The sequence below is a fragment of the Phalacrocorax aristotelis genome, chromosome Z (genome assembly GCF_949628215.1).
Source record: "Phalacrocorax aristotelis chromosome Z, bGulAri2.1, whole genome shotgun sequence".
Classification (NCBI taxonomy): domain Eukaryota; kingdom Metazoa; phylum Chordata; class Aves; order Suliformes; family Phalacrocoracidae; genus Phalacrocorax; species Phalacrocorax aristotelis.
The window spans coordinates 33,249,432-33,264,509 of record NC_134311.1 but is presented as its reverse complement, the minus strand read 5'-3'; the positions used below and the strand labels follow the sequence as shown (position 1 = coordinate 33,264,509).

Sequence of the window (15,078 nt, the reverse complement as noted above, 5' to 3'; positions counted from 1 at the left end):
GTGCTCTACCAGTTATAAACAATTTACATGTAATGATATGTCTAAATATGAATTTAAATGAGTTCTTGTCATTTCATGTTGATCAGCTGCTTTATCATCATAGATATGGACAGTGACCATAGTTAATGTTGCAGAAACAGCAGAGCTTGCACAAGTTTCATGACCCAATGGTAACCAAACACGAAGAAATTTGTTTTCATATAAAAAGACAGCATCTGACTGCTAAGCCATGTTTATTTTCCAGTCAAGTTAACAAAAATACTTTCTAAGAGGTTATTTCCAGGCATTTGCTATATATGCCATGTCCATAGCAAATATACAGTATGAATTACAACAGTTTTCTCACCTTGTAACCTACTGGATTTCTCTTTCAATACATGAAAAGAACCCTGAGGCTGCCACAGAATAAAGAACATTTCAGTATCATCCCTGTTGTATATAAATATACACTATTAGGACCTGCAAAAGGAATATGCTGGAGATTAAGAGAATTCTAGTTTTATTAAGAGCGCATTAGTCACATCCCTGCACAACAATCTTTAAAACAATCATCAAAAATTTAAAATAAGTGGGGTAGGTGAAATAAAGTTCCTTCACAGCAGACAGGGCTAATCAGATGGTATGTTGGAAGAATGCAAGACAAAGCCAGGTTTAACATACAAGAATGCATAATTAAAGGCTGGCCTCAAAAATGTCTTCATTTAATACAATTAAATGAATATAATGGCAATGACTTCATCAAAAGGACACCATTATGTGCTGAAGTTAATTTCATTTTACTTAGAACAGTGTAAGTCAGATAAATAAAGCTTAACATTTTCCAAACAATAATCCTTTTCACTTCCCTTAGGTTTATTAATAAGGTACATACTCAGGTAGCATACTCCAATATAATTTTTACTGATACACAGAATCGTTTTAATGCATATTTTGTACAATTTCTTATTTTTGGTGTTCAGTGGTCACTTTTGATAAAATGATACAGCAGATTTATAGTTAACATCACATATAGGTTTTGTCTATATAAAGAATTTACAGAGCTTTTTCAGTTGTGGAATGGTACGTTTTACACATATGAAATTTTTAAAATGCTGCATGAACCTGTGACCTTGCCAATACACAGATCAACCTTCAGAAACCGTAATGAGCATGAGTTGACACACATTTCTATCTGGGCCCAGTACAAGTATGGACACATTTAAAATGTAACATCAGTATGATTTGTTTTTACTTTGGTGGTTGTGATATTCCAGGCGCAGATGCAAAATGCACCTTAATGGTCCACATAGCAGTACTTTTATCCCACTGTATTTTAAAGGCATCAACTTCTTTTATTCTCCCTTGTAGCGAGGAGGTCTCTTCTCCTTAAATGCAAGAAGACCCTCAATTCTATCTTTTGTTGGAATAGTCTGCAATGAGCAGAGTAACAATTCATTATTGACACCAAAAACAATATCAAGAAAAATATTTTCATACAAATTGTAGTTCTTCAATGCATCCAGCATGCAACATATAATACATATAATACAACAGAAAATGAACTAAAATGTCTACTCAGATACAGGAATTTCCCAGACACTTCAAAGGGAGAAGTCTGGGAGAAGGAGGAGTATCTTTTCTCCAAAGAGGTGACTGTGAGAAACTCCTCAGGGTTTGTCTTTTGAGTTTTTGGTGTGGGGTTTTTTGGTTTTGGGGTTTTTTTGGGGTGTGGGGTAGGGTGGGTGGGTACGTTATTAATCTGATCACCATATGTTTAAAATAAGCATCTAATGCTGATGCTTCTGTATCTATGATCACAAACCTGTCTCTTAATTCTAAGCACATACAAACTCAAATACATAATTCCCATGTTTCACTGGCAAAGAGGTTTGCTTCAACTGTGTTGGTTAGCACATATGCCATTAGTGCCACATGTTAGAGAAGTGTCCTTCGTGCTATTTCATGTTAAAAAAAAAAAAAAACAACAAAAAACAAAGCAAAAGCGAGGTGGTTCTTGGACTAGATGTACAGCAGCATATGACTGGCTAAGTATACAGCTGGTAGTGTTTCACTACCTTCAACCTACCAGTCTTGGCAAGGAGATGTTTTTGTCCTAAACTACATCTCCTTCCTTAAATTCCTTTCAAAAAGAGAGTAAGTAGAAGGAAGGTCTAAATACAGTGCCAAAATATTTGTAGAAGAAGTCACAGAGCAATTTCCAGTTGAATTTCTGCATGTTTCATAACAGGCATCAACAAAGCCTGTTTTCTCGGTCTTTTCCTGTAATCATAGTTACATACCTGAGCGTAACAAGCTTCTTCAATTGCTAAACCTGTTACTAAGTCGACCTGAGGAAAAGAATATAACATTTTTTAAAAGCGTATTTTTGTATATTTACTATATATTATTTCCTGATGACTAACTTAAAACCTGTGTTTCTACATGCCACATACTAAAACACTTCTGCAAAGTTCTTCTACACTACTTTAACACAGAAATGATACACGGCCACGTGGTGAGAGTGGTTAGTACTTCTATAACAGTTTCCTTATTTGGTGATACAATTAGTATGTAACACACTGTCAAAACAATGTATGTTCTTCACTACAAATCATTTGGACTAACAACCATTAGCTACTTGCACATTTGTAATAATTTAATTTACTACAGGAGGAAAGATTTAATGTACTGCATGATTATTTAAATATTGTTCTGAAACAAGTTATCTTCAAAATGTCATACAAGAAGATGATGCCATGCCACAAAATAAACATCAATTCAAGTTTAAATGGATTTGAAATTAAAAAAACAAGAAGGCCATTGGCCATCCTGCATCATCACCTAGTTTTAATAACATTTTTTAATTTGTGAGCTGGTCTGAACAGCTGAAAAGGCTGAATCTTCCCCATGCTACTTCTCTGCCTGTCGTAAGCATCAGCTGCTGCAGAACTTACCAGCCTTCCACATGACCACTGAAAGGACTGTGGCTATGCACCACAAGCAATTTGTCAAGGGAAGATAAGCTATACAAGAGATCACCAAAGGAAGCAATGAAATCTCTGCCATGGAAGGTTTGAAACAACAGCTTGAATGAACATTTGGCTTGATTGGTTTTGATATGGTAGATCTTGTTCGGGGCCTCAAGATTGAACTACGTGATCGTTCAGAGTCCGTCTAACCCTATTGTCCCTAATTCTATAAACATAATGATTTTGAACTTTCAGTCCTCTATACCTGGTAGCTAGATAATTTAGCTGGTAGCACTTTGAACCTTGGGTACCACTGAAGTAAATCTTGAATTCCGTCATTACTTGCTGTGGAAACCTAACAAACCTACTTTTTGCAAAACAACATCTAACTTTGGTTCTCAGCCCAAAACTTATTGGTGGTATGCTTTGCTGAACTCAGTTATGTCACTGGTTGTTTTTGAGACTTTAAGGAAAAAACAACCTTTCTTAAATTTGTCTTCTTGGATTCAGATGTTGCATGAGGTGTGATCCCCTTTCCCTTGTCCCAGGTTAGCTATAAGGTGTCTTGGTGCAAAGCTTATTCATGTGCTTAACTTTAAATATGAATAGTCCTACTGAGCTCAGCAAGACGATTCACAAGCCTAAAGTAAAACTCGTGTCCAGATGTGTTCAGGGCTGGATTTTAATAAGCTTTAGAGCTAGGTCAATAATGTTCAAGAAGGAGTGGCAATGAGAATCAAATAGGTAATCAGAATCCAGGTATAATTTTAACACTAACCTCTATTAAAATATTGGAAATGAATAACATGCCTTTTGGCCTTTAACTTTATTGGTTACTAAACACTGAGACCACTGGCAGCCTTGACAAAGTATGACTTTGAGGTTTTTTCTACCCAGCATTTGAAATACGACTTGCTTATAGTAGTTTATGTTTACTTTCTAGAATTAATAATTAGCAGAGTGGAATACTCCTGGACAGACATGAGGTTACTAAGCCTCATTATGGAATTCAGCATCAACTCTAGTCTCAGGAGTCTGAGACATAAAAAAAATTGCATTTCATCTTTCAAAAAGTTTTGACCAAATATATTTTGAAAGATTATATATCGCAAAACTAAAAACAGTTCTAGAAAAAAAATCACCACTGTAGACCTGTTGCCAGCCTGACTTCTGCATACTCTTATGGGAAGTACAGATGCTTACCTCCATTCCCTGATTGATGGCCAGTTTTGCAACTCTCATTGCTACTGGTCCCTAAAATGAAAGAAAAAGCTTATTTATATTTCATCAAAATATATAAGATTATGCAGTGATGAGTCTGCACATCAGCATTTTATGTTGGGACCTAGAATTTGGACTTTTATTAGATTTATAGTAAACAGGTCAAGTATCCTAAACTACATCACTACAGTAGACACTTGCTTCCAAACTGATAGATTTGATATTGAGAAAAAGTGAGAGTATACTGTTTTCAGAAGAACCTAATTAAAGCAGTATGTTTGGTTTACATTTCAAAGGTGCTGAGCGGGTCCACTTTTGTCAAGCGGGACATCTTTGGGAATCGTCTCAATCCTGTGCCTATCCATCAGCATCAGCTTCGGAATGTTCAGACATTGCTTTAGAGAAGTGGCCTGCTGCTTTGGGAAAAGTCAAATGCTTTTGAGCTGGTTCTAACGTGAAATTGTAACTATAAATCAACCTTCCAGAATCACAGTATGTTAGAATTTTTACTATATTCTTCAAGTTTATCTTTCTATGAGGGTGTTCAAGACACAAATAACCTACATTAAATGGCATATATAATCTGTCGCATTTTCCACTTCCAAAAATTTTAGCTGTTACACTTGTGATCCAATAAAGTGGTTTACTAATTCTTTTCTTCTTCTGCCTCCTATGAATTTGCTACCTGGGACCCTTCACTTGAAAAGCAGGTTTATCAAAAGCTCCAAACTCCCATTCCTACTCTGAACAGCTTGCGCTGTATGGCAACAGGGGAACAGGTAGCAATCAGCTAATACAAAGACTCTTGTAAGGGTCATACTTAAACTTCTTATTAAAATTTTCAAGTTCTAAAGCACAGGAATTCAGACAATCCCATTTCAATTATTTTATGAAAGACAGAGATAGGATGTCATGTAGAATGAATGACAATAACAGCATAATTCTTTCACCGACCTTACACACAAAGGACAGAAAGCAAACTTCCCACTAGTAAATGGGTTTTGCTTTAATACTGAAATTACTTTTAGCTTTATGTTTTCAAAATAGCCATTACACTGCCATACGTCCACTTTCATATGGACTTTTCTGCCTCTCTTCCAAAGTGTTCAACAGCAACAGAACACTATTGAGATAACTGCGTTACTGAAAAACAAACCCTTATGCTACTTTTTTTGTTTAAAGCTTGCAAGCCAAAATACACAGTACAAACAGAGACCACATCATAATATATGAAGATTGACAGTATTTCTGCTTCACTATGAAATAATTGCCAAATAACACCATTCAATACACAGGACAGAAAACTTCTGATTGCTCTCCGCATAACTAGAATGGCTTTTTAATACATAACTTCATGACAGATTTTCTTAATACAGCTGATTCTTTTTCAAACAGTGTTAATGTTTGGTAAAAACTAAAAACTAAAATAAAAATAATTTGTTTTACCTGAGGTAAAAATTCTTTTGCCAGAGCTAATGCTCTTCTGTATGCAGCATCCCCTGCTTCATTCTGTTCTACCACATGGCTAATCAATCCTATTGATTTTGCTTCCTCACCATCCACAACACGTGCAGAGAAGATTAGTTCTTTTGCCAAAGACACTCCAATTGTGCGAGGTAATCTCTGTGTCCCCCCTAAAGTTTGGAAAAAAGAGAAAATCCAAGTATTAGTTTCCCATCCATTTATACCACGAATGTAGACATCCTGTTCAGTTCAAGTATTTTCATTTTTAATTCCATAAACAATTACATGAACATACAGAAATTAAACGATCATACAAAGGCATTCCTAAATGCCTTCTTCAGTTTTGAAGCTACAACTAAAACAAAATCAATTGCTGTGCTGTGCTTCTTAGAAAGACATGTAAATAACTGAAAAGAGGTAATATTAATAGAGATTCTGTTTGATTACAGAGAATTTACGTTATTCGTATCAGCCAAAAGCTGAAGGAAAACTACTTACCAGTAAATTACCATATCAAAAAACTGCTTCTTCTTAACAATCTGTATATTTTTATGATACTAATCACCACAATATGAACACTTTTGAAAAACTACACTCAAAAAGAATATACACTCTAACAAGACTGTAATCCATGCTAAAATTTGCATACATTAGGGACAATAAAAATTTATATGTAAACTAAACTAAAACCACTAGACAAGGTCTTTAAAAAGCCACAGTTCTGTCTCTTCTTACTTCCATACTATTGTTGAAATCTTAAAGCTTGATTTTAAAAAACAGGGAAGGACAATGGCAGGTGTGGATCAGCAGAGAAAGGCACCTAACTTTAGTTAGTTTTTCTTACTACATTAAAAGCTTCTTTATCAGATCAGCATTTTCAGAAGGTCAATAAGCAGTAACTACATTAACCAGACATGTGAAGATTGTTTAGTTGGACTAACAATTAACTTTTCAGCATTGACAAACAAGAATGTAGGAATAATCATTATCAAAACTGAAGAAGTAGCCTCAAATCACAGAAGCAGGTGTCTGTACGAATTAAACATTGGAAATGGCCTTTATTCAGAAGAAAGGATTTTGAAAATATACAAGGTCTACCATTTTGACATCGATCTAAAAAAATATTCAATTTATATAGACAGTCTGTAAGTAAAAAATTCTTTCCAAATAGCTATATCTGCAAAAACATGCTAATATATTCAAATATGAATATAGGTATATATGCAAGAGGAATATTTATAGGAAGTGTTCAAAGGGAGGTGGTACAACAATGGATAAATGGGTATTCAACTAATATAAAATAGATTAATTTCTACTAGATAATGGTGTACTAAGTCAGTATTTTATTGAAGCCATTCAGTTCTTCTACTGATGTTTCCTGAAAATACTTTAAATACACCTCTGAGACAAACAGACTGACTGAAAACAAAGAAAAAGTTTCTGTGATTCAATGATTCAGCTTTGAACTATTGTTTTTTATGAATCACAAGCTTCAGTATTACTGTATTCCCTTCTGTGAAAACAGACCTGCCTTTGAACACATTACATCATATAAAAATGAAGGAGATTTGGAGATTTCTGCCTCATACCTTTCTAGAATATTACAAAATCATGATCTGTAAGAAAATCTGATGTATATTTTCTGGGCTGAAACTGGAGGAATTAAAAAAATGTGTAATTCATTACAGTTAAAATCTGTAGAACAACATTAGTAAATACAAATACTGTGATATTCTTTATGGTCCCACGACTCTGAGGGGATTTTAGCAAGGCTGTCCTAATGGTCAAGGGCAACAGGCAACAGCAAAAGGAACTCCTGTTCAATAAATTCTGATGTTTCTGCTATTTGTACAGCTAGGCAGCGATAGTGCTAGGGGAAAAATTTTGCTAACAGCATAATTTAGAGAAAGCTCCTACTCTACGGTATTTTTATGAAACGCGTGTAGGGGGGGAGACTAAAACAAAACCCCTCGTAAAATATGACAAACCCTGAAGCCTATGTCTTCCTATTAGCCTTGGCTGCCTCACTGGTGAGATTCACAGAGAATGACTAAAGCTGTAGCTATCAACCTTTATATCAGAACTACATGTAATAAAAGTGTGAGCTGTGTTTTCAAGAAGCTTGCTACTTCTGACACTGAGCTGTACCACTGTCACATTTACCAGCTTTTTTGTTTTAAATACTGAACACGCCTTTTAATTTCTCACCCAAAGAAGCTGTCACACCCTAATCGACATCCTTATACACATTTCAAGTATACATCAGTACACAGCAAATGTTCTCTTTAAGATAAGTTTAGTCATAAGCTATCCCTTTCACCATAGTAATGGAATCTAGAAAAGCATTAGGTTTGCCCTTTGATTAAAGAAAGCTATTTGTCCAAACCATAAGACCTGAAACCATATGAGGCTGAATTTACTGACTCCACATCTTCTGCTTCTTCCTTGCTTGCTATGCCTAGTATTTTTTTCTACTTAATTATCTCCCCTTCCTTTACTGTTTTATCTCTTCTATTACTGCTTTTACCAGGAAATGTTGAAAACAAAATTTAATTGAGCAACAATATTTCATAACTTTGACCAAACAATGGATATGTTTAATCATGAAAGTGTTTATAGATGAAAAAAAGTGTTCTTGCCAGTGTCTTACACAATAATGATTAAAGAGCAAAAGAAGCAGACTATAGTCTATGTTGTTTGGCTGCCTCCTATGCTGCACAGCCATTAAGCAGAGGAGCATAGTCTTTGATTAATATTCACAGAGCAGAAGCCAACAGTTCAGTACATCAATCATATATATTCAGTAGTAGGAATAAGATATATGCACACACAAAAGCAGTAAGACCCAATTAATCAAATGCAAACAACACACCAAAATACATCCAACACACCAAAGTTACATCCATTTATGAAGAAAAGACGGAGAGCACGCCGCAGATAGATGTTCTGTTTTGGTAATACACAAAGAACATATAATGCCTGCCAACTACAATCAGAGCTAAAGGAAGTAACACCCAGTCTTCAAAGACATTACTTAACCAAGGCATTTCATCTAAAAGTAGAGCAGAATTTGATGGAAGAATAGTTGTTTCATCTTCACAAATTTAATGACATGTTATTTCAAGGACTAGTGATCTGGTATTACTCACTGTGTTGATAAAAGCATTTGACATAGAGTTGCAATGTAAATGCATTCTTATCTGAGATGGTATATTTTCAATGTTGTAATAATTGTAAACAGCAGTTTTAGATGACAGTCTAGTTCATGTGAAAAGACACAGTAAATACAAGACTGCTAAGTTCTGGTATGAAAATTGTTAAACAGTATTTTTTTTCTTTAGCAAATAGTTGATTTTGTATGAATATTTATTTACTGTCAGCAATTCATCAATTACAAAATATGTACACAACTGGTTTGGATTAAGGGAATTACGTGATAAATTCCCAAGAGTATATCCAACAAGATGAAGCAACTAGCTTACTGGAAATAGATTCATCATTCTGGCAGAGAATATCTACAGTCAGTAGTTTCTCATAGCTGAAGGCTCTGTCAAAACATATTGGAAAAAATCCTGTTCTGACAAAAATCCAAACTTCAATTCAGTAATAATCCTGTTTATTAAGGCAAGTAAAAATGAGTCTTTCCATCCTATCCTTTATATCACAAGCTTTGTTTGATTCACATTAGATTGATTTAACTGACAGGTTTCTAGATTTCTTTTTTTAAAGACTACTGTGCATTTCTAATGTTTTATTAATAATCAAAGGTGAAACCAAAGTCTGTCAGCCACAAACTTTCTAATTATTCAAGTCAGCCAAAAAATATCTCAAATGTATCTTTGTGATTCTTTTGCAGACAGCTGTAAGGAGTACATTTTTCTCCTTTCCATTGAAACTCATAGAAATATGGAACACAGAAACCTGCTGCTCATATAACACCAAATCCTTAACAATATGAGCCCATAAATAAACTAACATGGATAAAATTATTATTTTAAGACGATATTTTTCAGTTATGTAAGTTATATTTTAAAAGTCTGTGTAACAAATATATTTTCCACTTTTAAAGTACTGGCCATCCATTGCTAAGTTAAGCAATTTTCAAAATATTAAACACTTGAAAAGCCTGAACACTCTACCAAGACGATATTTAACACCAAGTTTCCAACAGATTATTTCCCAGATTAGGCCTTGATCCTGCAAAATTTTTCATGTTTTAGCTAACTTAATCCAGGTATAAATCTTTATGGGCTCAGCCATCCCAAATTCTTTCACAGAAGAAAACATGAAGAGTCCTTTACAGGTACAAACAGGATAACCCACTAACAACGAAACAGCTTAGACCAGGAAAGACGTCAACAAAGACGCAAGTGACTGGGTGAGAACAGGATGGAGAAGAAAGAAACAAAACATAATCTCTGCAAGGGGAAAAAGCACTGAGCTGATGAACAGCAGGCAGTAGGCAAGGCCGGTCTCATGTCTGGCCATATAAGTCGTTGTTTGGAAGAAGGCTTGAGGCCTAAGCAAAGCCTGACACAGTGGCCTGAGGCTGACTCAGAGGATGCCTTGGGGTCTGTGATGACTGGGAAGCTGTTTGAGTGAAATTTTGTAGTAGGCTGCCAAAAGTGCTCATGGTATTCTGGCTTGCCAGTCAAGCTGAAGAACGCCCTGCAGAAACATCAGGCACAATCCTACATGAGGTCAAGGAGGCAGGGTGACCTGCTACCTACACCAGCCTGGCAGTGGCAAACCCCAGCTCCAAAACTGCCAACTTAATTTGCAAATCAGTCCTTAATTTCCACAATCTGTTTTATTCATCTGCATCTGTGGATTGGTTTATTTAAAAACTTATCTGAAAAACGCCTAGAATACACCAAACTGCCATGCGTGGGTGGCTTGAAGGTGGCAGCCTGAATCAGAAGAACGTAGTACTTGGCTTGAAGATGTACGAACACTTACGATGCAGGAGACGAAGTGTAAATACACTTTCAGAATTCTCAAGCAGCTAAATAATCACAGCTTTTGTACAGAAAGATGAAATAGTTGGGTAATTTAGAAAAACTAATTTATTTTCAAAATAAGTAATCCTCTTTCTCAAGTAGATTGAGAAAGAGAGAAGACCATTTCCCAGCAGACAACAACTGCATACATGAAACTAATGGAACAAAAAAATGCATCTGGAACCTGATTTTTATAAAATGGACTCCACTTCAAAAGAGATTCTGCATCTGGTGTAAGGAGCTTACTCCACATTTCCCTCACAAGCATGGTACAACCAACTGCACAGACTCCACTGTCAGACTGAACACTGCCTGACAAGCGCAGATCTGCACTACCTGTGGACTCCCAGGACTCATAGTATTAGCAATGCACACACTGACAATCTGCCTTATTTTTTTGTAATCTGAAATTGTTTGAGGAAGAAAAGAGAAATGCCTAAGATCATTAATCTACTTATTAATTTTTACTTAAATGTAAACAAATGCAACAAACATGAGCACGCACAGATATTTGGTAAGGCCGTTTGCCTTACTCCAGATAGGAACTTGGTCTTATTGGTGTTTGGGAATGCAATGACAGAAAGTGAACTTAAAACAAAATTTACAAGTACATACACATTAAAACATAACTCATCTTGCTGCAGATAGAAATAAATGGCCCAAGAGAAGGCATTTTCCAGTTTCAAAATTACACCCACACATTTATGAAGTCATTACTCAGCTGTAACAACAGGTAGGAGGTTTAGACCACTGCTGCTCTGTATGATCATACTTTACAAATCATGTGGGCTTTATGAGCAATATTAGATAAAACCTTCCATTTAACTTGTATTTTAAATAAATAATTTTATAGTCCATGTTCTTACAGTTTTGGATTGACTATGACAGCTAAAATTTGATTCATGTGAAAATCAGGACAAAAAAAAACAGTAATGAAAAAAACTATCATAATTACTTAGGGCGAGTGAAATAAAAAAAAAAATTAATTACCATAGTGGTATCCTATTTTTATTTATATTTTGAATGAGATCACTATCCCAAATTGGGACAATTACTTTACTTTTTAATGGACAGAATTGAAATAAAGAAACAACAAGCAAACCAAAACTTAGACTATTAAATCTGAAGTCTTCACTGTTTATGAGCAAGTGACTTTAATGTTTTCCTCACTTCAGTGCTCTCCTTATGGAAATCTACCATTTTATTCTTCCACACGGCAAAGAAATCCATCACTTTGCCAACCCCCCAAACCAATTCCTAGTCCTAACCCTATTCTTTCTCCCATCTTGACTACTATCAAATTAATCTGCTTTCAACTGTTCCAAAGTAATGGGCTTTTAAGAATTTACCTCTACAATTATTCATCCCTGAAATTGTCTGACTTGAGCAGCACTAAAGAATGGAGAATTGGTGGCTAACAGAATGGGAGCCGAGGGAAAACAGCAAAGCCACCAAGACTGTAGGTGGACACAACCCCACCCAGTTCAGCTGTCAAATCCCAGTAAGGCAGAGTGCCCTCTCTACTGTTAAATACATCTAAAATGAACTCGTATGTATGAAGCATATTTTTCATCTTGAGTAGGATGTCCTCCCAGGTGAGGCAGTCACACACTCCAGCTATACTGCACTTAGCCTAGTACCCAAGCTATAACATGATGCCTAGAACATTTTACACTGCTTTGAAAATACAGACTATGAAAAAACTGACCAAATCATTCAAAGCTAATTCATTAATATAACAAAGTGCAATGCAAGAAGCAAACTCTTCAGTAAATCGTAAGTCAATTTTGAGATAACAAGTCTGATACTCAGAAAACCTCTTAATGTTTTCAGCTTGATCTGTTAGACTTTTAGTGCTATCTAGGAGTGCCAGAAGAGCATTCTGTTCTTTTTACTTCCCAGACTGATCCTTCTACTTGTTGTTTTACAGTAATAGTTGATATGTGAAGAAATAATCACTGCTGTTATTAAAAATTCTGTAAGTCACATGAATAATTAAAATGTTTTTATTTGTGCATGTTACTTTGTATTCTGAATGTTACATTATTTACCATTCCTTATAAGTATATTACCTACCTGCAAGAATAATTAAAACTTATAGTAGAAATTAACAACTAAAATAAATTCATCGCAAGTGTAAATATAAATATGCATTCAGCCTATGTTATAGGATATTCTCCACATGTTAATTTTGATCACACGGATATCTGCATACCTTGCTTGAAACAATAAAAGACTCATTTTTTTTCAGCGATACAAACAGCGTTAGTGACTTCAGCTTCAGGTTTTCATGGTCAGTACCTCTGGACTGGCTATCAAAATACTAAAACCACTGAACTGACACCTAAGAAACTGCAGATTAAGTGATCTGAACATACCAGGTTAGAAGCCTATGACACAGGCTGGGAGAGAAGCTACGTTGCCAAAACCAGGATCATCCTTTACAGGCTCTGCAGAAAACTTCTTTATTCACTATACAAATACGATTCAGTCACTACTCACCTACACTGAGAGCAGCAGATAGCCTCCAGACTATACGAAAGACCAGGTATTCAAAGACAAATTCAACATAAACAAAACTAATTGTAAAAAAATCAAAATTGCTTATTTGTTCATGTCTTTATCAGGAAATGACATCTCTTTACTACTTTCAGCTGACCCTTGGTTCCATATATTGCTTTTCAGGATGAACTTGTCGAGTTTAGGTAGGACTAGCACATTGTCTTGAGTTACACTACTATTAAAAGTCCAGACAACAGATGGTACATTTAAACTAATCTTCCCTCGCTGACAAATACTATTTCATTTAATTTGCATTGTTAACTTTTTGAGAATCAGAGTTTTTAAAGCCATTACAGTCCAAATTAATTTTTAATATGCATATAATTTTGTGTAGATATATATAACAACTTCATGGATGGATTTTCTACTAGGACAGTTACTGTGTAACAGTGGACCTACCCCCAGTAAGTGCAAACTGGTAGTTTAATATTGTATTGTTTGGGATTACTCAGATATTTTTCCTTAGCAGAAAACCATAGGTCTTCCATCACCTTCTAACCAATTTGTAATTCCCAAAAAAAACCCAAAAGCCAATAACTGACAGGAAATCAACAAATAAAGGTATTAAATAAGTGATTATTCCCAGGTTGTAGCCTCCAGACTGTTACAACACTAAGGATACAAATTTCATTAAGAAAACACTTATATTCCTCTCACCTGCTGCTGTGACATAGCAATACAGAAGAGAAGTCACTGTTTACAGCATGGAATGCAAAACAGCAGCATGCAATGGCAATTCTTTTCATATAGATGGAGAATCTAGTGCTAATTAAATTCTTCTGTCATCTAATCACGCACAGATGAGTTGGCTTTCATGGACCTTTACAGTTTTAAGGATCAAAGATAAGACATTAATTTTATTTTCCTTACATCCTACATCCAAACTCTAGGAAGAGAGACAGCTGGAGCTATACATGTAGGAGGTAACGGAGAAATGAATCTATATCAGCAGCAAGAGCTAGGATAGTAGCCAGAAACACTGTGCTTATTAAAAAACTTTATAAATATCTTTTAATTAACATAAGTCATTACGAATAGTTTATAATGAACACTAAGGATCAACAAGATAGGGAGCACTACACACTTCTCATTAGCTGCTCTTGAGGCAAGACCGTTCTGATGTGAGCAGGCCTTGCTGCTGAACCCATTGTGCTTCTGGGTGTGCTATAGCCTGGTTACTGCTCCTAATTCTGCATCTCTCAAGGCACACCTACATGCAGATCCTTTGACTCTTCTCTGGCAGCAATCCACCTGCTTGATTAAAAAGTCAATGCTAGAGCTCTACTGAATCCACCACAGTTTAGAAACATTTTTCTGGAGCCTGGCAACTTCAAAAACTCTAGTTCAGTGCAAGTCCTTCAGAGAATACATGGTAAATGAGTAAGAAACTAAAAAAAAAAAAAAGGTTTTATTTAATAAAGGACACTTTACCCTTGAAATCTGAAGAGAATCACAGAATCTTTAGAAAAAGAATACACACAGTGAATGAAACCCCTTGTAGACCCCGTTTGCCTACAAGGCTAGGAATTCGATGAGCAAGCAAAGGCCCACATCACCTTCTTGGGCTCTTTTCTTTCCCAGAAAAAAAATTTGTATTTTGTAACAGAATTCCCATCTCTCTTTCATTTTAAGCTTGAGATGTGTTTCACCCAAAGAACTGTCAACCCTCTTCCCCAGCCAGCCTTGGTTGTAACATTTATTCTTCTGGCAAGTAGACCACTGAAACAGCTCAGAAATTGCAAGCCTTTATCAAACCTCCGTTGTTAACCCTAACCAAACTGGGCTGTATTTCACCACGCATGTATAATTCAAGGCCACACAGCAAGCTGTAGGTGTTCTGTGGAGATATCCAATGGAATACCAAAAGCAGGATAAGTTGCAAT

At 35.6% G+C, this 15,078-nt stretch overlaps 1 protein-coding gene across 2 annotated transcripts in view; it reads right to left on the bottom strand.

Annotated features, from left to right (window-relative positions):
* Nucleotides 1-216: 216 nt before the first annotated feature.
* Nucleotides 217-15,078, bottom strand: part of AUH (AU RNA binding methylglutaconyl-CoA hydratase) — a 119,582-nt gene continuing 104,720 nt past the window's right edge. For both annotated transcript variants that reach the window (XM_075079837.1, XM_075079838.1), the window contains 4 exons: nucleotides 5,616-5,803; nucleotides 4,152-4,202; nucleotides 2,280-2,327; nucleotides 217-1,409 (listed from right to left, as the gene is read on the bottom strand). In XM_075079837.1, coding sequence (XP_074935938.1) covers nucleotides 1,332-1,409; nucleotides 2,280-2,327; nucleotides 4,152-4,202; nucleotides 5,616-5,803 — 365 coding nt within the window. In that variant the 3' untranslated portion in view covers nucleotides 217-1,331. The remainder of the gene's footprint in view (nucleotides 1,410-2,279; nucleotides 2,328-4,151; nucleotides 4,203-5,615; nucleotides 5,804-15,078) is intronic.